Source organism: Desmodus rotundus, chromosome 7 (genome assembly GCF_022682495.2).
Source record: "Desmodus rotundus isolate HL8 chromosome 7, HLdesRot8A.1, whole genome shotgun sequence".
Taxonomy (NCBI): Eukaryota; Metazoa; Chordata; class Mammalia; order Chiroptera; family Phyllostomidae; genus Desmodus; species Desmodus rotundus.
The window spans coordinates 15,177,956-15,200,409 of record NC_071393.1 but is presented as its reverse complement, the minus strand read 5'-3'; the positions used below and the strand labels follow the sequence as shown (position 1 = coordinate 15,200,409).

The window sequence follows — 22,454 nt, the reverse complement described above, 5'->3', positions numbered from 1 at the left end:
TCCTTCGCTCCAGCCTCGGGGAGCCACCGATATACTTTCCTCCTCCACACTTCCCTCTTCTGGATGTTTCATACGAAGAAAATGACGCAGTACGCCGTCTCCTGTGTCTGGCTGCTTTCTCTTGGCGTAGGTTTTCAGGGTCCACCCGTGTTGTAGCAGGCATGGCTGGTTAACACCCGTTTGCATGGATTCACCACGTTCTGTTTATCTGTTCATCATCTGCAGGACGTCTGGGTTGTTTCCCTTTGTGGCTATTCCACACAATGCTGCGGTGAGCGCTTCCGTACACGTTTTTGCAGAAGCCTCGGTTTTCGATTCTCTTGTGTGTGTCCTCAAGAGTGGCATTGCTAGATCATACCGTCGTTCTATGTTTGTCCTTTTGAGGAACAGCCAAGTTGTTCTCCAAAGTGGCTACGCCATGTTACGTTCCGACCAGCACAGCGTGAGCGATCTAGTTTCTTCACGCCCTCCCCGACACTTATTTTCTGTTTCCTTTTTAAATTTATGGTGGCCGGCCCAGTGGGCGTCGCGTGGTACCTCACTGTGGTTTTGATTCGCATTTCTCTGCTGACTAAAGATGTCGAGCGCCTTTTCGCATGCTTTCTGGCCACGTGTACATCTTCTGCAGAGAAATGTGTATGCACATTTTTAAATGTCTTTATCCATTTTATATTAGGTTCTTGGTTTTTGTATTGTTGACTTGTACAATTTTTAATATGTCCTGCATATGAATCCCGTATCTGATATATAACTGGCAAATACTTTTTTCCCCACTCTGTGGGTTGTCTTTCCACTCTCTTTGCGCCCTCTGATGGAAAAGGTTCTAAGTTTTGATGACGTCCTACTAATCTACTTTTTCCTCTGTTGCTTGTGCTTTTGGTATCATATCTAGGAAGACATTGCCAAATCCAAGGTCATGAAGATTTACCTCTATGTTTTCCTTTGAGAGTTTTATGGGTTTGGCTCTTATATTTAGTGCTTCTTAGGGAGGCACATGGCTCTGGAGTCAGACACCCTGAATTCCAATCCCGGCTGAGCAAATGGCTGTGTCTCTGGGCCTTTCTTTTCTCTCCTGTGTAACAGGGACAACTACATGTATGTCACAAAGCCATTGTTGACAAAAGAAACATCCAACCCGGTAGAGAATTTTTATAATTTTATTTGTGTTACACTGACAACAACGGCCAGGAAGCAAAATCTCAACAGATTGAGAAAACGCTCCAGAGCAGGCAGTTCTGCAGCTTATTTCGTACATTAGAATCAAAGGAGGCGATGTAAGGAGAGTCACATGAAATCCATTGGTGGTAGATTAACAGTGGGGGAAATTGCCGGAATTGGATAAAAAGTAAAATGGAGAGATACGTACTTCTTTTTCAGGGTAGTTGTGCACAATACAGGGCCGTCAGCATTTACAGCACACAGGGATAGTATGTGGGGGGCCAGAAAACAATGAGGGGCTCCACGGTCTCTGCTCTGGTGCAGTGGGTGTCTCCTAGGGGTCTGGAAAAGGGGGATTACTCTGACATCCCAAAGGTATGTTATTTTAGATGCAAATGGACAGTAGACAGGCTCACCTAAGTAAAGACCCATCTCTGTCAAGGAAGCTACAGGCCTAGGGTTTGACTACCTACTTGCGTTTCGTTAAGAATTTTTATGTTCAGACCATCTGGGTAGTTACTTTTGGTCTCCGAGTTTGTAAGGCCCACCGTGGGCCTCCCCTGAGCTGGTCAGGGTTCGCATGGGGTCCCTCTTTCACCCACACTGTCATGAAGATTGGACAAGATGGCACAGGTGGGCAGCAGGCCTGCACAGGGGCTCAGTGAATGGCATCTGTTATTTCTGTAGGGCTGCAGGGGGTGTCTTGGGAGTGCGGCCTGAATGGGAGGCTGAGTATGAACAGGGAACAGACACGAGGCAGATGGTGACTCTGCTGTGTGATGAGCCCTGTCCCATTGCCCTAAGAGCTTGGAGAAGGACCCCCAACCCTGCGTGGGGCTGCGCAGGGAAGCGACCATGGGAAGGCTGCCCAGAGGAGGGCTCCAGGGGCCTCGTGGGCACACAGAAGACTGGGGAGGGAGTCCTGGGCTGTGGGTTTGGCATGAGCAAATTTGGTAAATCGGTGAGTGCTGGTCATTGGGTGAAGCTGGAATGCGGGTGCTATGGCCAGGTCACAGATGGCCTTGTAAGTCACCAATGAGACTGACCTTTCCCAGAGGGAAATGGGGAGCCAGTGAAGGGCTTATGCAGGGAATGGTGTGAACAGATTCTCATTTTGGAAAGGTTTTCCTGGCTGCCCTGTGGAGTCAGGATAGGAGAGTGTAGGAATGGGCACAGGGAGACTCCTGGACTCCTTCCTAATAATCAAGGTGGAGGCCCTGTTTGGCACAGTGGCCATGGGGAGGAAAATAGGGTCCAGAGGTATTTAGGAGCAAGCCAGCAAATGGCAGAACCAGGATCTGAACCAGGTTGGACCACCTCTTTCTCCCACACTGGATGGCCCCACAAATAGCCTGGGCCTGGTGAACTTAGCCTATTGAGCCTCAACTCATCTGCAAAGCTGCCCTTCATGAGCTAGATGTTGGGGGACCCTGTTTATACTTCATGGGACAGATGCGTGGCTGGCCCAGTTGCACTCCCTGGTGGCTGACGATGGAAGTCACCCGAGGGCCCCTCAGCTCAGGCCTGGCACAGTGGCCTCCCCTGAAGTTACCAAGTGTGCAGCTGCCCATCCAGGGTGCTCACTAAGGTCTTATGCTGTCTGGGTGGGTGGGTCCTGGCTCACGTCTGGCCTCCTTCTCTTTGTTGTGTGATGTGACAAGTTTCCTCCTGCTGTGAACCTGGCTCTCCTCATTTGTCAACAGGAAGATGCTTCTTGCTTCAGCGCGGGCCTGGCACACAGTAAGTAGGTGTGCAGTGCAGCCAGCACTGCCACATCCGATCAAGAGGCACAAATGTCCAAGAAGCTTTCTACAGACTCTGGGGCTTGCCCTGACCCCAGCACCTGGCTCTGACCCTCCCTAGTGAGCCCACTTGCTCCCTCCTTCCCTGAGAGGCAGGGCGGGGGCACTGCTGGCAGCACACCTGGGTGCTGGCTCCACCTCTGTCATTAGACCCCGAGCCTTTGGCCAAGGCATTTCCCCTCATGAGCCTCAGTTTCCGGGCCCGAGAAATGGGGCTGTGACTCCTGTCTCCTTGAGGGTTGCATGGGAAGGGCCAATGCAAACTGTGGAGTGCTGCACCATGGTGTGTGGTTGAAGACCCACCCTGGGCAGCTGGGATTGTCCCACAGTGGTGTCCCCTCTGGTCTGAGCTCTTAGAAGGTGAGCTGAGCTGGGGTGGAGATTTGGGGAGCAGGGAAACTTTTCCAACTGCTCTCAAACACCCATATAGGCTCCCCTTTATCTCCCTGCCTCTCCTGGAAGATTGGGGGTGCTTTCCAGTGAGGAGATGGCCAGGAAGCGCAGGCCCTGCCCCCATTCCTCTGGATAGGTGAGGCCAGGTATTTCCAAACACCTCCTTTTGAGCAAGAGCTTTGATCGGTGGCCTCTTGCCAAGGTTTTGCCATTCTTTCCTGACAAACAACAGACTCTGTTCCATAACCTGCATTATTAACAACCAAGTGCACACAGCCGTTCACAAGCAGCAAACGCCAGTCAGTGCTTACCGGTATCACCGAGAGCCCCTGGCTTTCCTCCAGCCTTGAACACCCGGCTTCTCAGTCTGAAAGGCTGAACCACACCTGGCCACTCCCACTTATGCTTCAGCTCTCCCTTCAGGGGTCCCTCCATTGGGCAAAGCACAACTGACCCCCCCAGTGGCGTCCTTTGCTGGATGCTCCCCCAGAATTCGGCCCCTCCAAGCATGCGTGGTGATGACAGGCTCGCTGGATAGTGGATCGCAGAGTCACCTCTGCCTCTCTGCACACAGGCAACCTCCCTGCTGGTGGCATCTGGTAACAGCCCAGCGCCTTGGTGTCCCAGGGCCTGCCGTGCCTGGCGCTGGACAGACACTCAATAAACGCTGATGAACAAATGAACTAACAGAGAAACGAACTTCAGGCAGGCCAGACCCTTTCTTGTCTATATCTGGTCTACTTTCTTTCTTTTTTTTAAGTGACAGTGTTAAGAGTCGAGGATGGGGCTGCTGATGTCCCCTTGTGCAGCTCCCAAAGTGCCCCTGCCCTCCTCGCCAGATGGGAGCTTCTGTTCTCACCTCTGCAGGTGACTGCTGCCATCCTGCTTGACATGAGGTGTGCTCTGCCAGGTCTGGGATTCAGAGTCGCTGGAGCCCACACCCGACCCCCTTGTTTTAGTTATATCTGGGTAAATTCTCTGGGACCGGATTTCGGGAGGAAACCAGATGAGGCTATGCTCATGGTGGGTAATTGGCTGTGGATGGTTAGAAAGGCGAGGGTCAGGGGTCAAGTCCATAAACCCCTTATTTTTAAGCAGGAGGTTATGAAGGTAGAAGTGAGGCATTATGAGCCTCTGTCATAGGAAAATGTGGGCCCAGCAAAACCAGGCAAAGGGTCCCTCCAACCCCAGTGAGTGCGCCCTCCATAGCCTGTCAAGGGCAGTGGGAAATGGCTCTGGGATGCCCAAGGGCCTCAGGGTTCTCCAGGCAGGGCTGCATCAGGGGAGGCTGTGCAGAGGGTGACCCCGCAGTGCCACACAGGTGGTGGGGAAGCCTGTTGCGTCTGGGATGCAGAGCTGCCCTGGAACATGGATGTCCTGGGACTTCTGCCTGATAGCCGGCCCCAGGCCATCTCCCTGACACTGGCACAGCAGGCTCTTCTCTTGCCAAACTGCTCAAACATTCTGTTTAGGCCGAGAGTGCCTCACAGCACTGGCTTCTGGCATTTCGTTTCATTTAGTTAGTTTGCTTTTTATAGCATCAGAGCCCCTGTTCAGACCCGCGTGCGAAACCATGAAAGACGCTACTGCCACAGAGGCAGGGCCTGGGGTCCCAGGACCTCACACAGCTCACCCGAAGACCCCCGCCTTGCCAAGCCTCATCATTTTCTTGCTAAAAATAGGTCCTGGGAAGTCTAGAAACTTCCTATAAACTGGAGAAAATGAAATCACAGACTCTAAGGACAGGAAAAGGGCCAGGGCCCGCCTTCTTGGTCACAAAGCACCTGGACAGTTGTACCTGCTGAGGCTTCCGGTCTCTGGGGAAGGCCTGGGCAGCCAGGGTGCTAATGACTTACAGGGAGAACCCCTTTTACAGAGACATGGGACCACTCGCTCCTGGAGACGTCACCGGGGGACAGCACTCCTTCGCCCTGTGGGACTCAAGGGCAAACAAGTAGCTCCTGGGCAGAGATCCAGATCCAAGGGCCAAGTCACCCAGGGCCAGGTCTTCAGAAATGCTGGTGGCCACTGGCCTGGCCCAGCCGGAGAGCAGGGGGCAGGGTAGCACAGCCTGGACTCTCAGACCCCGCTCGATGGCTTCATTGCCAGCTGGAGTCAACCCTCAGAGCCACTCCCAGTTCAATGGCTTCCTCCGTTTATTCCACGGCACACTTGGCTCTGTTGGGTGCGGTCCACCCAGTAGCTCAGATGGTGGTCTTGCCTGGGCTGCGGGCACCAGGTGGGCCAGCTTTTGAGAAATAGAAGCCATCACTGGGTTGCATAGTGGGGTCAGAGACTGGCAGTTGACCTTCAGCTATCCCCTTGGGAGACACAAGAATGGAGGAGAAGCTGGATGCTTCTCCAAGAAGCAAGTCAGAGCCTGAGATGAGTGCCCTGGGATGGCAGCACCTTCTACCTCATTCCAGCATGGTCCAGCTTACTCCTACTCTGCTTCAGTGCTGCCCCCTCTCTGAGGCAGAAGGAGCCCAAGCTGAATGTCAGCTGGATCACAGCAGGTGGGGAGGGGCAGGGGGTCACTGGAAATCCTCTGGAGACTCAGGCTTCACCCTCTCAGCTCTGTGTAAGGCTGAGCATGGCCTTTTCTCCTGGTGGTTACACCTGCTGGGTCTCGTTCTCCATGTCCGATTTTCCCTCCAAAGGCAGAACAACCCTGGAGGGGCCTTGATGCTCTTCCAGAAGTGACACCCTCAGCCCTGCCCTGTCCCTCTACCCAGCTGCCTCTAGCTGGCCCTGCCCATCCCCACTGAGCCCCTTGTGCAGAGAATTCCACCTCCTTGCTCTTAGGGCCTGGGGCTGTGCTCCCTGCAGGGCCTAGGGCTTAAGCTCCCAAGCCTGGATACCAGGTGTGGCTGAGCCCTGGGACAGGTGGGCCTTGTCAGGTGGACTCAGGGCCGCTTCTGCAGGCAGGATCCTTCCTCAGTAGATGCTGGTTCATCCTCCGGGTTCTCATTCTCAGTCTTTTCAAACAGGGGATAAGATGCTCGTCTGAATCCTCAGGGTGGCCTACGTACTGGGTGTCCCCTTCCGGCTTGGCCACTGTGCCAGGTGGTCCCATGAGGAATTGAGATGGCCATGTAGGGTGAGCACTCTCTGCACTTACTTCCAGTACCACTCTGCCTGGGAGGGCAGGGGACAGGGAGTGGGGGGTAAAGGGGGTTAGAGGGCACAGGCACAGAGGCAGCCAGGGTCTTTCTTCATTGTGCTGGGGATGGCCCTGTCTCCTCAAGGCCCTGAATCTTCTCCTGGGAGGCCTTGTCAGGGAGCAGCACTTCCACAGTGTAGCTGACCTTCTTGGAGTGCATCAGGCTGTAGGTGTTGTCAAAGCGCAGGACATCTGCAAGGATGGAGAAGTAATCAGGCAACTCAAGCCCAACCCATCTGAGAACCTGGTGCCCTTGGGAACCAGCTGCCCAGGACTGTGGGTGGGGCTGGAGGGTTAGCCACTGCTCAGCTCCCAGCCCACTGCTCATGGCCATCTCTTTGCATGTCGCTTGTGCTCAATGAAGAATTAACAATAGCCACCAGCATGCATCAGCCCTTCCTAGGTGCCAGGCATTACATCAATACTCACAGCTCCCTGAATCCTCAAAGCAGCCCCATGGAAGGTACCATCATCTGCTATTGTATGAACGAGGAAACGGACACTTAGAGAGGTTGATATGACTTTCTGACAATTACAGAGCAAGGGAGAGGAGGGACCGAGATTCCCATATCCCAATGCTCCAACCCAGAGAGGAGCCCTGCTTTCCCCAGAAGAGAGGGCTGAGCTCCATAAGGCACTTTTTCATCATGCCTTTCACAGAGGGCATGTTCTTCAACGCCAAAGGCCAACGTGGGACGCTGGGCCATGGTGAGTCATCCAGTTTCTGTTTCCACTCTCCTAATTCTCCCTTTCCACAAACAGGGGATAAACTAAGTGTGTATTAACTAAAGCATTAGCAAAAAAAAAAAATCATTCTCCTTCTCCAGAGGAGATCAAGCTTGGGTCCCCCTTCTCCTAGCTCTGCTCTCAACAGAGGCGGGAGGTCTGTGGCACTCCCTGGCGGCACTGTTCCTGATGAAACTGACCAGACTGTAGCTGGCCTGGGCAGCCTGTGAAGGAAGGATAAATCATCTGTTCAGGATGCCCAGCGTGCGGTGGTCCACGTACCTGGGCAGTTTGGGACCCCTGAAGCTAATCTCATGCTGTTTACTTACCCATCTCTTAGCCTGCCCAGTTCAGTGCGGAGGCTTCCCAGGAGCTGAGCCCACAGCCCCAGCCTGTGCACCCCACTCTCTACAATGAGTCTCTGCCTTGTACCCACACCTACGGCTACTCATCAGATCCAACACCCTGAGCCAATTCCCCCGGCACCTCTGGCGTCTAGGAGCTTGCACAGAGCCCCACACCCTCCCTGAGGGCTACGAACAGAAGGCAAAGGGAGAAGCCAGACTGGCAACACACATCAGCTCATCTCTTTGCTAGGAGGGAAACAAGGACTTGACTCTAGTGAACGCTGCAGCTCTTACAGACGCCAGCATTGATGCAGGTGAGGCTGCCATCCTCGGGCACCAGGTGGGCGTTATAGCGCTGGCTGGGCAGCACCTCTGTCATCTCCCCAACTCGCTGCTTCTCTCCTTTCTTGGTTTTCAGGAAAACTCCGAAACCGATGTCTGTCCCATCTGATGCAAACTGCCACCTGCAGGGGACAGGGCCCCACTGATGACCTCCTGCCTGGGCTCCAGGTTCCTCCCAGCTGTGCTCAGGTGTGAGCGGCCTCCGTCCCTACCTGAGCACACAGCCCGGGAACAGGATCTCGTTTTCCACCTGCAGGGAGGAGCCTCGGCCAATGGTCACCGTGTGGTCATACTGCACCCTCACCTGGTTGTGCAAGTAGTAGCTCTTGGGCACCTCGCCTCCATACTTGATCTGTGGGTAAGGGTGGGTGAGTGAAACTACCAGTGACCCCTCCCCCCCACTCTCCGGGCACCCTGTACCTTGTTCAGACACTTGGGGTTGCCATCAGGGTCAGTCAGGGTCCCTCCAAACTCCATGGGCAGCTGGTCGGGGCTGATGAACTTTGGCAGCTCCTGCTTCCAGTTGCCTGTGGAAGCAAGAGAGAGGCCCTGTGGGGCTCAGGCTTGACAGAAGGCAGAGGGGACCAAGCCTTGGGAAGGGGCCTGATGTGTCCTTGTCTTGCTGTCCTGGGTGCCTGCTCATGAGATCGCCCAAGAGCTATCCATGGCCACCTCGGTATGGGACTAGGGCTCAAAGCCTTGTCTGTGTGTGCAAAGGCTGCTGGGAGTCAGGCCAAGATCAATGCCTGGGTAAAGAGGAAGAGCCAGGGAGAAATGGGGCCTTGAGCCCTGACCTCTGCTTCCTAGGCAGACGGGCACAACCAGGAGGCCACGTCACTCACCTCCCAGAATCACTATCTTCTTTCGAGTCTCCTCACTTATGAACGGCTTGACCAAGTTGAAGGCCACAGGGAACAGCTTAGGGGCTGAAACACATGAAACTCCCTTGGGAAGCTGGACCGGAGAGGACTTGGATATATAAAGTCACACTCAAGGGCATGGGCTAGACAGGAAGTAGACAGATCGAGATGCTGACTCTTCCTGCTCTGTGACCCTCAGCTGGTTACTCCCCGTCTTTGAGTCTCAGAGCTATTAACGACTACAAGGTGGAGGTTGAATCTAACGGTGTATGCATAACACCTGGCACAGTGCCAGGCTTTCGACAACTGGTTGCTTTCCCTATTCAGGCAGAGGGCCTCAGCAGCGTTCATTCCCCAATGGCGCCTCTTCCTTTCCACTCGCAAGGTTTTCCCAGGTTGCTTTGGAATCCTCTTAGGTGCAAGGAGGTGGGGCACCTGCCTTAGACCTCATGTCCCACCTGAATTATTCAGACTTGCTGGGCCATTTCTGGGTACCAGGCTCTGCACTGCACCTTCTCCACAGACTGTCTCCTTGAACCTCACAGCTATCCTAAGAGGAAGGTGCCTATTTTACAGAATGAGAAAACTGAGGCTCAGTGAGGTTCCATAGACTTGCTCAAAGTCACAGAGCTGGCTAGACAGGAAGCCAGACCATCTGGCCCAGAGCACATGTGGCTACCCCTCACTCTGTTGCTGTCATGGACAGGGACCATTCCCACCCTAAGTGAGTCCACCAACCTGTGCGGTCCATGGACCACATGTTACCAGTCCACACCCAGATAAGTAAAGAAAATAACAGCAAACACTTAGAGACACATAACTTACTTGATATCGCTGCACAGGCATTTGTATATTCCAAAAGTATCAGTCTGCGGAGGACTGAGCTCAAACACACACACCAGAAAAACAAACCGACCAACACAAAAACCCATTCTTCACAGAGGATGGTTTGAGAAACCCTGAATTCAGTGGCTTACCCACTCCCCATCCCCCCACTCCCCACTCATCCCCCACCACCCAGTGAATCCTCACCTCGAACGACAATTAAATTCTTCACTGTCTCAGGATAATTTGCGTCCAGGATGAGAAAAAACTGTAGAGTCAAGAAGAGTCAGGTTTAGGCCATACTCCAATATCCCTGCCTGGCTTTGGTGGCCTCTGAGGCTTCTGAGACAAGAGTCCGCACCCCCCTACTCCCTGGCCTACCCCATCTGCCCATGAGCATGTACTTTGTCCTCTTTCTCCTTGCAGGGGGTACCCAGGGCCAGCTTCACCGGCTGCTCTGTGGGACCCCTGGGTGGGGGCACATTCCCCTCCTCCATGGTCTGAAGCTTGTGTGGGCAGTGGCTCCCTAGAGGCCTCGAGCCAGCTGCTTACCTTACCTGCTGGTAGACCTCCACAGCTGGCTTCCACAGGTGTTTCAGGCTCAGCCCCTCCATGTCAACCACCATCATCATGGTCTCGATCTTCCTGCCCAGCTGCATGCAACAGAGCAGGTATACAGGTCAGACAACAGCTCCAGCTGGGAGATACTGGCTCGAGAGACCTGGCCACAGCTCCTGCCTTCCTGCCACCCCCACCTCCGGCTGCCCGCAGTGTTTCCCAAACACAGACACTCATCTAGGGTCTGCATTGAAGCCCTGGCACAGTGGCCCTTATCACACAATTTGTTCAAAACTATTGCCTGAAATCGGTTAACCCTGGAATTAAAATCATCGTTCCTCACTCATTGAACTCTTTGGATACAACAGTATACAATGCTGCCCACTGTTTGCGGTCCCATGGCTGTGTCCATGCCTGAGCTGCACTGTCATCAGGCTGTGTGGCCTTGGGTGGCTTTTTAACCCCTCTGAACCTTACTTTTTTTCTCTCTGTAAAATGGGGATAATTCCAGGCTCTGATAGACTTGCTATGAGTAATCCATGAGCCTAGTGCCTGGCACATGGCTGGTCCCTAATGAATATTAACAGATATTGTTAGTAGTATCATCATCACCTAGTCACCGGCTCCAGTGGAGACATCCCTGCCACAGAAGACACTGTTTTGAACCTTTGACATCAGCCGTCTTGTTTGACAGGCACACACCTATTCAAACCAGGCACTAAATACAGTGCTTTGCGATTCTCTCCTGCTTGCCACAGATCCCTTTGGTGTCTAGCACTGAGCCAGAGGCTGGAGACCAAGGCCTTGTCTACGTCATTTGGAGTCAGCCATTTGCCCAATGACCCCCAGCCCCATAGCTCCTTCTGGGGGTCAGTCTTCTTCTTAGGCTCACCAGACACTTAGACTCAGAAAACCAACAAGGCACTAGATCCACTCTGAAGGTTACAGGCCAGGGAACAGAGTCAGGGGCAAGGAGACCTGCAAAGGTGGGGGCGAGTCCTTCTTGGCTTAGAAGCCCTGCGTCCCACAGGACTCCGTATATATTTTAAAAGATTTTATTTATTTATTTTTAGAGAGAAGGGAAGGGAATGAGAAAGATTGATGTGTGAGAGAAACATTGGTTGCCTCTCACATGCCCCCACCTGGGGACCTGACCTATAATCCAAACATGTGTCCTGGCTGGGAGTCGAACCGGCAACCTTTTGGATCGCAAGCCAGTGCTCAGTCCACTGAGCCACACCAGCCAGGGCAAGGACTCCATATTTTTTTTAAAGCAACTCCATAGTAGCTTCTAGGGACCCACAAGGGGATGTGCCCAGTTTCCAGGGTCACTGTTCTCTAGGACAACCAAAGTAATGGCTCCCCCATCAGGTAATTACAGTTATGCAATTTACAGTCACAAGACGTCTTTTCCGTGAGCGAAGTTGACCACCCACTGTTCCCAGAGTTCCTGGGGAACAGAAGGACAGTATTCACTGCACCCAAGGTCAGCATCTCACTTAAGGTCAAAAGAGAGGGGAAAGGGCTTTGGGGACCCTTGGCTCATGCTAGCAAAGAGGGCCACGCTCATGTTAGACGCTTGTAGATGGGTGACTGCAGGAGAAGCCACGTTTCACCAGAGCCTGGAGTACTGAGGGCTGGGGGAAAGCTGGGGCAGGGTACCTCCCCTTCCTGGTCCTGGTGCCACCTTTTAGACAGACTAGGCCTAGCACAAGCCTGTCCCCCAGCCCCACCCCTTTAACACTCCCCAACCCCTGGTCCTGGTCACTCACCTTCTGGCTCTGCAGCTCACACTCATGCAAAAGCAGCTCACAGGCCTTGATACGTCTCCGGATCAGCTCCTGCTTGGAGGCTGACAGGAGGAGACCCTTCGGGTCAAGGTTCCCGATGATTTCGAACCACACGGGGCAGCCTTCATAGTCGTAGCCACACAGACCACCTGAGTCGTACAGCTGGATCACCTAGGGTGAGGTCGTGACTCAAACCAGCCCACCAAGTCACGTCCCTGCTCCATCAGGTGGTGGGGAGTGAGGTGGGGGTTACCAGATGGCCCGGGGGTTCTCTGTGAGGCTTACCTCTGAGGGCTGCCATGTGAGGATGTTGTCCAGGTCCTGTTGCTTCCGGAACTCCAGGCACTATGGAGACAGGGCAGGACCTGAAGACTGCCTGCCCCAGAGGTCCCCCTGCCCACGGCCACCAGATCCTGCCAAAGCATCCTTAGCCTTTACCGACATTGAACTGGGCATGGGGACACCAGGAGGAGGACTGTGGGGGACCCGGTCCCGATGCAGAGAAAAGATCCAAGGAGGAGAAGAAATGTGACAAGGGGACAGGGCAAGGGTGCCCGCCCTTTGTCACTAATCCCTGGGGTACCGTGCGCGGGAGGCATGGGAGTGGGGGCTCACCTTCCGGAGCATGTCCTCGGATTTCTTCAGGTCAAACTTCTGAGCTGCAAGAAGAGTAGAGGTAAGAGGCTTGAGGCCAGATCTAGAGCAAGCTATTCTCTGAAAACTCATGGGGAAATGGTGGGGTGCCTCCTGATTTTCCTGACACCCCAAGGATACAATGGGGGTAGGAAAAGTTTGTTAAAATGCAAGGATAATTAATTCTCTAGAAGATTTTGAAGGCCCTTGATTTCAGTTTCCAGGCCTATTAAAACTATTCTAAAGGCTGACCTAGCCTGCGACATTTGACATCCCCCTGGGAGCAGAGGTGCCCTTGGTGTTAGGGGCAGGGCAGAGCATGGGCTCTGGAGTCAGGCCAACTTGGGCTCGAAGTCTAGTTTTGTCCTTTGATTTGCTGTGCAACCCTGAGCAAGTCACTCAGTTTCTCTGAGCCTTAGTTTTTAAATCTGTGAAATGGGAATAATATGGTTTTCAGTTATTCAAAGGATGGCATGAGACAAATGTGGCTTGGCCCATTACCTGGTTTGCAGTTAGTACTCAATAAATGACAGATACTGTTGTGATTACTTATTTTAAAGAACTAAATGAACATCAATTGAAAACACAATGCTTGCTGTATTTTAGAAATGCAATGACTGTTGCTCTCTGAGACTGCTGGTTCCCTGAGGAATTTGTCCTGTGATGGGCCTTCGATAAGATCCAAGGTCAGAGATTTTCAAATGGAAGAGGCCTGAGATACCCCGGGCTCCCTCCTCTGCCCGGATCATGAACCTCCAGGAAAAAACCACCAAGGCCACCGGTTCTGTCTTTTCTTTTTTAAATCCTCACCTGAGGATTTTTTTTTTTAATTGACTTCAGAGAGAGAGGAAGGGAGAGAGGCAGAAACAGAAACATCGATAGGTGGCCTTCTGTATGTGCCCCAACCGAGGATTGAACCCGCAGCCTAGGTATGTGCCCTGACCAGGAACCAAACCCACAATTTTTTTGGTGCATGGGATCACTCTCCAACCCACTGAGATACCCAGCCAGGGCCACCAGCTCTGTCTTGATTATCAAGTTCAAAATCCATTCCACGGGGGTATACTGAGTCGAAATAAATTTTTCCCTAAGCTCTGGGGCGGTTTCTGTTATTATAATCATTTTACACTGTTTCAGCAATTCCTAGAAGAAACTCCTCCATCCTTAATTACATCCACTTCCGGAAGTGTTTGCTGGGCACCTGCTTGGTGCCGGGTTCTCTAAGGGGACCGCACAGCCTTGTCTTTCAGGAACTGGGGATAGACGCAAAGGCAGGTCCTGAGGACTGTGATCAGCGATACCTGAGTCAGGCCTGGCCAGGCCCGTCATCCTGAGAACTTCCCAAGTGTTAACTAACCTCACCTGGACCCTGTGTCCCCCTGGTGCTAAGCACGACGCCTCTCACCTAACACTCACAGTAGCCAATGGGGAGGTGCCATGCCAGTCTGAAGCGGAGCTCAGATTCTAGCCCAAAGTGGGCTGATTCCAGAGTGGACTCTTTACCACTCTGTGGCCCAGTCCCCCGAAGTCTCCCATACCCTTTCCTGATACCCTCCGATCCCACCAGCCTCACCTCGAAGCCAGCGCAGGAGGAAGTAATCGTCAGCCTTGGGTATGGTGGGCAGCACGTCCTGGAGGCTGTCCTGGAACTGAGGGGGTGATATGGTTTTAGAGGGGCTCCCATGACCCCCCCAGAGCCCCCAATCCCGTCCCTGGATCTCCCCACCCTCAGTCAGCAGTCAGCCCTGCCCAGGGATCCTGCAGAGACGGGGACTGCACAGTTAGCAGCAGCTACCTGGACCACTTTGCCACCTGCGGATGGGGCACACCCACCCCTTCAGCTCACCACGGCAGGAAGAGTTGTGTCCTTCTCAAACTTTGGGGGATCTCTGCTCCCCAAAACCCTCATTCTGTAAGTCTAAGGTGGGGGCCCTGCCGTTGACATTTTTGTGAACATCCCCAGTGAATTTGGTGCAAGCCAACTGGAACATTTTAGGAATGCTGCCCCTGATACTGCATCTTGAGGATTCAGATTTCGAAGCAAGTTACTTAACCTCTCTGAGCCTCAGTTTCCTCATCTGTGAAGTGGGGATAATGATAAACTTGTGCCAATCAAAGGCGTTTGTACAGGTAAAGCATAGCACCCGGCCCAGCTTACTGCGGGAGCCACATAAATGTGGGCTCACGGCAAACACGGACTGCCCGCAGCCCGGGACAGTGGAGTCTGTGGAAACAGCCCCAGGCAAAGGTCAGCAGAGAGGGCTGGAAAAGAAGCCAGAGCTGCCCCATCAGGGCTGGGGGAGAGGAGGGCGTCTGACTGGTGGGGGATGCCTTTGCTTACTGGTAGAGTTTGGGGAAGCCACTGGGAGTTTGGGTTTGGAACTGAGGCTCAACTGTGAGATAAGAAGCAGGCCCCAATTCCATGGGGATGAAGGGAGCTGAAGACAAGGCCTGGAGGGCTGGGTGCACAGGGGAACCTGTGACTGAGAATTTGGGATTAGAGACGGATGCCGGCAGAGCCTTAGGAAGCTGTCTTGCCGACCACCCACCCAACCGTCTTGAGCTTAATGGATGACGTCTAAAATAAGAATGCGTTCCTGTATTGCTCCCATAATTCAAAATGAATAATCAGCTTAAACACCTCCTCAGGTTAATAACCTGAGCAGCAGCTGTAATAGTCACCAGTTGGAGATTATCATAATAATAATCTAACAATCACCAGGACCTGAAATGGAGCTTCCTGCACCTTGAACAGCTGTAGCCTCTGGGCTCCTGAAGAAGCTTCTTTGGGGAGGTAGGGGGGCAATACTACTGGAGTAACAATAACCCCACACCCCTCAGCCCCTCCAGATGACCAGATTCCCTCCTTTGAACCTCAGGATGTGCCCCGAGGCAGGTGCAGCAAAGGTCACATCCCTGCTTTGCAGGTGAGGAAACTGAGGCTGGGGGACAGAGGGGGAGGTCCTCCCCAGGGACAGAGTAAGGAAGCTGCAAGGTCAGCAGGAGTCCGAATCTTCCAATCTCAAGGCCACTCCACTTTTGAAACTCATGTCAAGTAGAGGAGAAAACCGCTAAGCGGGTGCTGGGAAGGGACTGGAGCAACGTGGAGAAAAAACTGATGGTGGGGAAAGTAACAGCAGCCTCTGGCAGTGGGCCCGCCCGCCGTGGGAACTAGGTTGAGGGGAAAAAGCTAGAAGGAAACGTTCTGAGGATGGCGGCCTAGGACACTGTGATCATGGGTGGCTTCTCCCCCTTCTTTCTACTTTTTTTCCCCTAATATTAAAAATAGAATCTGTTCCTTTTAAATAAGAATAAACTCTTTTTACATTGTTTAAAGCTCTTTGGCCCACAGGCATCTCCATCATAATTCACCCCCAAAAACCAGGCATCCAGTCCCTCCTAGAAGCCTAGGCTGTGGGGCTTCTCTGAGGTCGTTGCCAATGGGGGAGCGAGAGGGTCAACCAGGGGACCCTCTTTCTTTCACTTGAGGATGCTTTGTTCATCTGGGGCCCTCCGCTGCTGGAACCTCCTCCTTTACTTGAGAATTCACCCAGGAGGCCCTTCATTCACCTGGGGCCCCTCTCTCCTTCACCAGGAATTCACTCGGGGTCCTCCTCCTTCACCAGGGGTCCTCATTCCTCTCTAGAGGACCCTCACGTCTTCCTGAGAGTAGGAGCCTCAGCAGACATCATTCTCCACGTGTCTGAAGCTGCTCTTTCACAGGCCCAAGGGGCCAGCGGGGGCTGTGACCACCCCCTCCCCCCAACCTGTAGTCACAGTTTCCAACACCTGGCCATCTGCAAACCACCCTAATGCTGTGGCACCTACTCTTGGATACGCTCCCCCTTCCCCATTGGCCATGACACTCCCAGGTATGGCCTGCTGGGAGGCCTTGAAATCCCCAGTCTCCTCCATTCCCCATGAAAACACTGACAACAGGGAGAGAGCTTAGGCCCTCGGGAGTCAGAAAGCCACAAAGGAAACCAAACAAATGTTGCAATCTGGGCGGGAGATCTGGGAGTCTGCCCAAGGCTGCCCAGGAGTGGGATGGCAGCGCCCCCGCCCCACCCCGACCTGTTGCCCCTAACCAGGCATCGAGAGCCAGGCCCCGTGGCCATGAGTGGGCAGGAGTGGAAAGCTGGATTGGGAACCACTGTCGCGGAGAGGAGGGCCCCTGCCCTGTACACAGCTGCCTGGGCAACTGGGAGCGGGCGGTCTGGTCAGAGGCGCTCTCCAGCGCCTCCGTACAATAGGGGTCTCAGCCCAGGTGGGCAGCGTCAGGCTGCTCAGTCCCTCCCCAAGACTCCCGGCCCTCGGCCCTCGGAGACCCTCACCCTGGCCAGTGCCTCCTGCTGCTGGGGGCTCAGGTCCCCGACTCGGCCGCTCATGGTGCTTGTGGGAGCCAAGTTTTGCCGCTGGTGGTGCTCCTGGGCGCCCGGTTTTGCCAGGCAGGTCAGATGTTAGTCCCTCCCCGACAGGAGAGCCTCACCCCGCCAGGTCTCGCCCCGCCTAGTCTCGCCGGTTGTTTCTCCTCCCCTCTGGGATTTTTGCCACCGGCAGTACTCAAAACGCATCCTACCGGGGTCAAGGAGGTGACCCGCCCCCAGAGAGGTCCCAGAGCAGACTTCAGTCGGGGAGAGCAGGCATCCCCCACTCCCACCCCCTCCAGGTCTCTTCATCCCAGGAGCCCCACATGGCAGTCAAGGCGGAAGGCATAAAGTATCCTCAGGCACGTTTCAGGGAACAGCAAGACCCCCTTCCAGCAAAATGGAGGAACTTTCTATAAACTTGGTTCAACCTTCTAGTTGGCTCCTAGGCCTTCCTTCCCAAGGGTCCCACACCCCTTCCCCTTGACCTTGAACACAGGCTGTACCCTGCCAGTGTTCACTAGCTGATAGGAGAGCCCTTGGGTGCAAAATGGGTCCAGCTTTCAGGATGATCTGGAGGGTTAGGTAAGATGATGTGCCATGGGTTTGCCTGGCATGCACACCCAGCAAGTGCTGGCTGGTAGAAATATTGCTCATACTCGCTGCTGCTGAGGCTGTGACCAGAGCAGCCAGATGCCACGGGGGGGGGGGGCGGTTTGGGGTTGGCCCCCATGCGAGCTCCTGGGTAGGAGCCACAGCCTAAAGGCAGGAAGTGGGAGGTGACAATGGACAGATGGAAGCTCAGGGTGGGGTGATGGAGAGGGTGGGAGGCCATAGGGTGGGAGGCTGCTGACACGGGTGGCGTCTGAGAGCCAGGCAAACGTCACTGGGGAAGGCGAGAAAACTCAAGTCGGCTGGGCAGAAATTCCCAGGGAAAGGAGCCAGTGGGAGGTGAAGGTAAAGGGGCAGGAAACCAGGCTACCAGAACCTTTGCTCTCTATCCTCCCTCGGGGTCAATCCAAGTTTTAGGCTTTTGTTGACCAATTTGGTGGCCACGAGCCACGAGTGGCAGCTGAACTTTGGGCGTGTGGCTTGTCACTAGGGAAAACGGAGATGTACTATAAGTATAAAGCACCAAACTTGAAAGACCTAATGAACAGCATCAAAAAAAGTTAAATACTTCCTTAATTAATTTCTTATAATGATTACATGTCGAAGTGATAATATTTTTGGGTATATTGGGTTAATAAGATCAACTTCACCTGTTTGCTTTACTTTTTGGAATTCAGAATTTGATAAACGAATAAACTGGATTTCTTAGGGCAGTTCTAGCTTCACAACAAAGCTGAGCAGAAGGCACAGAGGGCTCTCACACACTCCCCGTCCCCACTCCCACACAGCCTGCCCCACGAGGGACATCCCACCAGGGTGGTGCGTTTGTTAGATGACGGGCCTACATCGTTATCGTCCAAAGTCCATAGATCATATTAGGAATCAGTCCCGGTGTTGCACATTCTATGCGTTTGGACAAATATGTAATGACATGTATTCACCATTGTGAGATCATACAGAATAATTTCACCACCCTAAAAGTATTCTGTGCTCTGCCTAATTCTTTTTACTTTTAAACAATGTGGCTCCCAGAACGTTTAAAATGACATGCGTGGCTCACAGTTTTAGCTCGCATTTTATTTCATTTAGACAGTGCTGTCCTAGAGGGATTTTCAGTCAAGAAAGGACGATAGACAGGTAGACACTACCAACAGCAAAAGAAGATAAAGTGACGCTTATCACCTCTCTGAAGGGCATGGTCTGCACGTACAAGCAGTGACAGAAATCACGATCGATTGATTGATTTGATTATATGAAAATACGCAAATCTGTTAAACAGGAAACATAATTAGGGTGTAATTAAGTCAGTAGTTGCTGATGTGAATTTGGGAAAAATACAACGTACAAAAATTGATCTGTATAAAGAAGGCACGCAAATTGACAAGAAAAGGAGTAAGGCACTAAGAAATGGACAAAAGATTCAAAACACTGATTAGCAGAAGAGGAAATGCAAACAAGTGAATACATGCTCAACCTGCAGGTCAGCAAAGAAATGTGTATGAGCACAGATGCCTTTTCCCTTCACCGAATCCGCAATAAAACAAAAGAAACAACACGTGCACGCATGCTCCCACACACACGCGCACACACACACACACACACGACCTTTCTAAAGTTAGAAGCTGGTGAGCCAGAAACGTTCATCCTTCATACATCACTGGCAGAACTGGAAACAGCTTCAGCTTTGCTGGAAAACTACCTGACGCTGTGCGTTAGGGTCTTTCAATAGGTCACCACTCTGCCTAAGAATAACCCGAACCGATGGAGCATCTTTTCAGCTTCCAGTTGTTTGTGCGCTGCTCATAGGAAAGTTGGAAACGACTTTTCAGGAAACCACGGTGCTTAACGTGGTTGATGAAGGGTATATAACGCCATGGAAAAAATACCACAAAATAATTTGGAAGTGATAGGACCACACTGTATATGCCTTCGGAACGTAAAACAAAATCTACTCTTTGAAGAAGAGCCAGACAAGCAAAGAAATGTGTTCCCAATTTTCCCTAGACTCGGAGGAGGCGGAAGTCGTATTTTTAAAATGCCCCAGGTAGCAAGTCACCTCCAAAGAGAAGCCTTTATTTAACCAGCTCTTACCGGTGTCTTCTGTGGGCCAAGCCCTGTTCTGAGGGCTTTGTAAATATTAGCTCAGCTAATGGGAGCCACACGGGTACCGTATTTTTCAGACTATAAGACATACCAAACCATAAGACACACCTAGGTTTTAGAGGAGGAAAATAGGGAAAAAAAAACCTGCTCCACCACCGCCTGTCCCTCCCGCAGAGAGCCAGGTAAGCTACATTCGGATTATAAAACGCACTCCCATTTCCCCCCAAATCTGGGGGTGGGGAAAGGTGTGTCTTATAGTGTGAAAAATACGGTAACTTTAGTGCTTTTTTTTTAAGTTTTACTTTTCAGTTACGGTTGACATTCAATATTACTTGGTACTAGTTTCAGGTGTGCAGCTTGGTGGTTAGACAATCAGGTAGTTTACAAAGTGCTCCCCCACCCCCCACATTTCCAGTACCCACCTGGCCCTATACATAGTTATGACACGTTCTTGACTGTATTCCCTGTGCTGTACTTTGTTTACATCCCCTGACTATTTTGCAGCTGCTGATTTGTACGTCTCACTCACTTCACCTTTTAAACCTAGTTCCCCAAGCCCCGCCCCCCTCTGTCAACCATCAGTCTGTTCTCTGTGTCTGTGAGTCTGTTTCAATTTTGTTTGTTTATTTCCATACCGGTAACTTTCAATTCTCTGGCATCTACATATACATTTCTTATTTTAATAATATACTTTATTTAACATAATGTATCCAAAATATTATCATTTCAACATGTAATCAATAGGACTGGCAAGTGAGATAAATTAATGATCGCATTAATAATGAGAGAGCTTGCTTTCTTTTGGTACCAAGTCTTTGAACTCCAGCGTGCAGTTGACAGAACAGCACATTTCGATTCCCACCAGCTGCATTTCAAACGCTCAGATAGCCCCATGCGGTATTATGGATTGAACTGTGTCCCTTTGAAATAAAATTCGTATGTTGAAATCCTAATCCCCAGCACCTAAGAACGTGACCTGGCTGGAAAACAGGGCCATCGCGGATGTAATTAGTTAAGAGGAGGTCAGAGTGGAGTAAGCCCCTAATCCAATACGACTGGTGTTCATATAAAAAGGGGACATTTGGACACAGGCATGCACACAGAGAGAACTCTGTGTAGATGGAGGGAGAGATTGGGGTGAAACCAAGGAAGCCGAAGATTGCCAGCAAGCAATCAGAAGCCAGGGGAGAGGCATCGAATGCATTCCTCCTCCCAGCCCTTGGAAGGAGTCAAGCCCATGGACACCTTGATCTTGGACTTCTAGCCTCCAAGGATACATCTTATTGTTAAAGTCACTCAGTCTGGGGCTTATCGGGCAGTGCAATGCTAGCCCATTTAATCCTCCAGACACGTTAGGAGGTAAGCACTGCTATTATCCCTGTTTATGGAGCAGGAAACTGAAGTTAAGGAGCCTCCTGAGGTCTCACATCCTGCAAGCAGCAAGGCCAGGGATGGGGCACAGGCAGGCTGGTGCTGGGCCACGTGCTTGCCAGGCCATACCCTTCTGTCTGCTCAGCTCCATGGTTCCAGGTCACCCTCAAGTCCCTGTCTTTCCTACCCAGGACAGATGTCCTCCCCTGAGCCTGTTGCAAGCTGCCACCTCTTCAAATGTCAGTTATGGCTGGGCATGGAGGACTTGTGCTCCAACCCTCTGGGTACCAGTGGTTTGGGGGACAGACACTCCCCTCTTCCATGGCGTGCCCCTCTCCTCCCACCTTCCGAAAGATGACTTATTGCCTTGGTGCCTCCTGGCTCACAGGCTGAGGGGCTGGACTATGATGACAGTGCTGTCGTGGTATGTAACCCCGATCTCACACCTCCTGCCCACTCCTGCAGTAGCTCTCCCTCCCACCTAACAGATGCTCTGAAAACTCCTGGCATCTCTCGGTGCCAACAGGTAATTCAAGCCTGTAACCTGCCAACGGAAGGAAACTCTGTTGGGTGAATGACATCTCCATTTCTGGGGCACGATCAGGCTCTGCAGGTGTCCCTGCCTGCTCTGCCCCTCATCATGGCTAAACCAGTCCACCCTGTGGACATCTAGGCTGGACAGATGCTATTGGATGCTCCTCCAAATGTGTAGGACTGGGCTTGGGTTACCCTTGGGGGAAGAATTGGGAGGGAGTATCTGCCTGACACTCCCGGGGCTGGCATGGCCTCATGCCTGAGCCTGCTTGGGATGTGGAGATTAGGCACTAGGCAGCCGTGGGAAGGTTTCCTTGGCTCCCCCACCAACTCAGGGTGACCCCAGGGAAAGGCGGGGCCTGGTATGGCCACATTCCCCATACTCTTTGCTCTCTAAAAGGACAGATGGCCGTAAGGGCCTGGGAGAGAGAGGGATGGGCAAGGGGAGCCTGACCCACTGCCCTTGGAGACCTGACACACAGGGGGACAGGTGGGTTAGGGACCTGGGGCTATAGCTGGATGTCTTCCCCCACAAAATCCAGGAGATCCCTGCCCTTTCCAAGCCCCAGAACATCAGGTGGGCAGTGTATGGAGCTCTCTTTCTCTTTGCTGCTTCCAACCAATCACAGGGCCTTTGCACATGCTAGTCCCTCTGACTTGAACACTGTTCCCTCACTTCCTCCTTCTGCTGGTATTGCCCTCTCTGATCTCCCAGTTAAATGTCAGACAGAACTCTACGCCTCTTTTGCGAGTATTACTCTCATTCAACATTGTTGGTTTAACTATTGGACTCACCCCCTTAACTGTCAGCTCCATGAAAGCACGGGCCACATTTTCTGTACTCACCATTGTACCCCTGTGTCCATTTTG

At 52.5% G+C, this 22,454-nt stretch overlaps 1 protein-coding gene across 1 annotated transcript; it reads right to left on the bottom strand.

Annotated features, from left to right (window-relative positions):
- Positions 1-1,143: 1,143 nt before the first annotated feature.
- Positions 1,144-17,075, bottom strand: SEC14L4 (SEC14 like lipid binding 4). Its single transcript, XM_024566955.3, has 12 exons — positions 16,932-17,075; positions 14,171-14,246; positions 12,580-12,623; positions 12,250-12,309; positions 11,947-12,135; positions 10,174-10,269; positions 9,824-9,884; positions 8,774-8,857; positions 8,352-8,458; positions 8,144-8,283; positions 7,884-8,053; positions 1,144-6,708 (listed from the first exon to the last, which is right to left on the bottom strand). Exons 1-12 carry the CDS (start codon positions 16,983-16,985, stop codon positions 6,569-6,571), a joined length of 1,221 nt encoding a protein of 406 aa, XP_024422723.1. The 5' UTR covers positions 16,986-17,075; the 3' UTR covers positions 1,144-6,568.
- Positions 17,076-22,454: the final 5,379 nt, after the last annotated feature.

Coding starts and splice junctions, on each gene's coding strand:
- SEC14L4 (XM_024566955.3), bottom strand. CDS start 16,985: ATGAGCGGCCGAGTCGGGGACCTGAGCCCCCAGCAGCAGGAGGCACTG. Junction 12,136..12,249: donor TCACATGGCAGCCCTCAGAG/GTAAGCCTCACA, acceptor ACCTCACCCTAG/GTGATCCAGCTGTACGACTC. Junction 8,284..8,351: donor ACCCCAAGTGTCTGAACAAG/GTACAGGGTGCC, acceptor CCTTACCCACAG/ATCAAGTATGGAGGCGAGGT.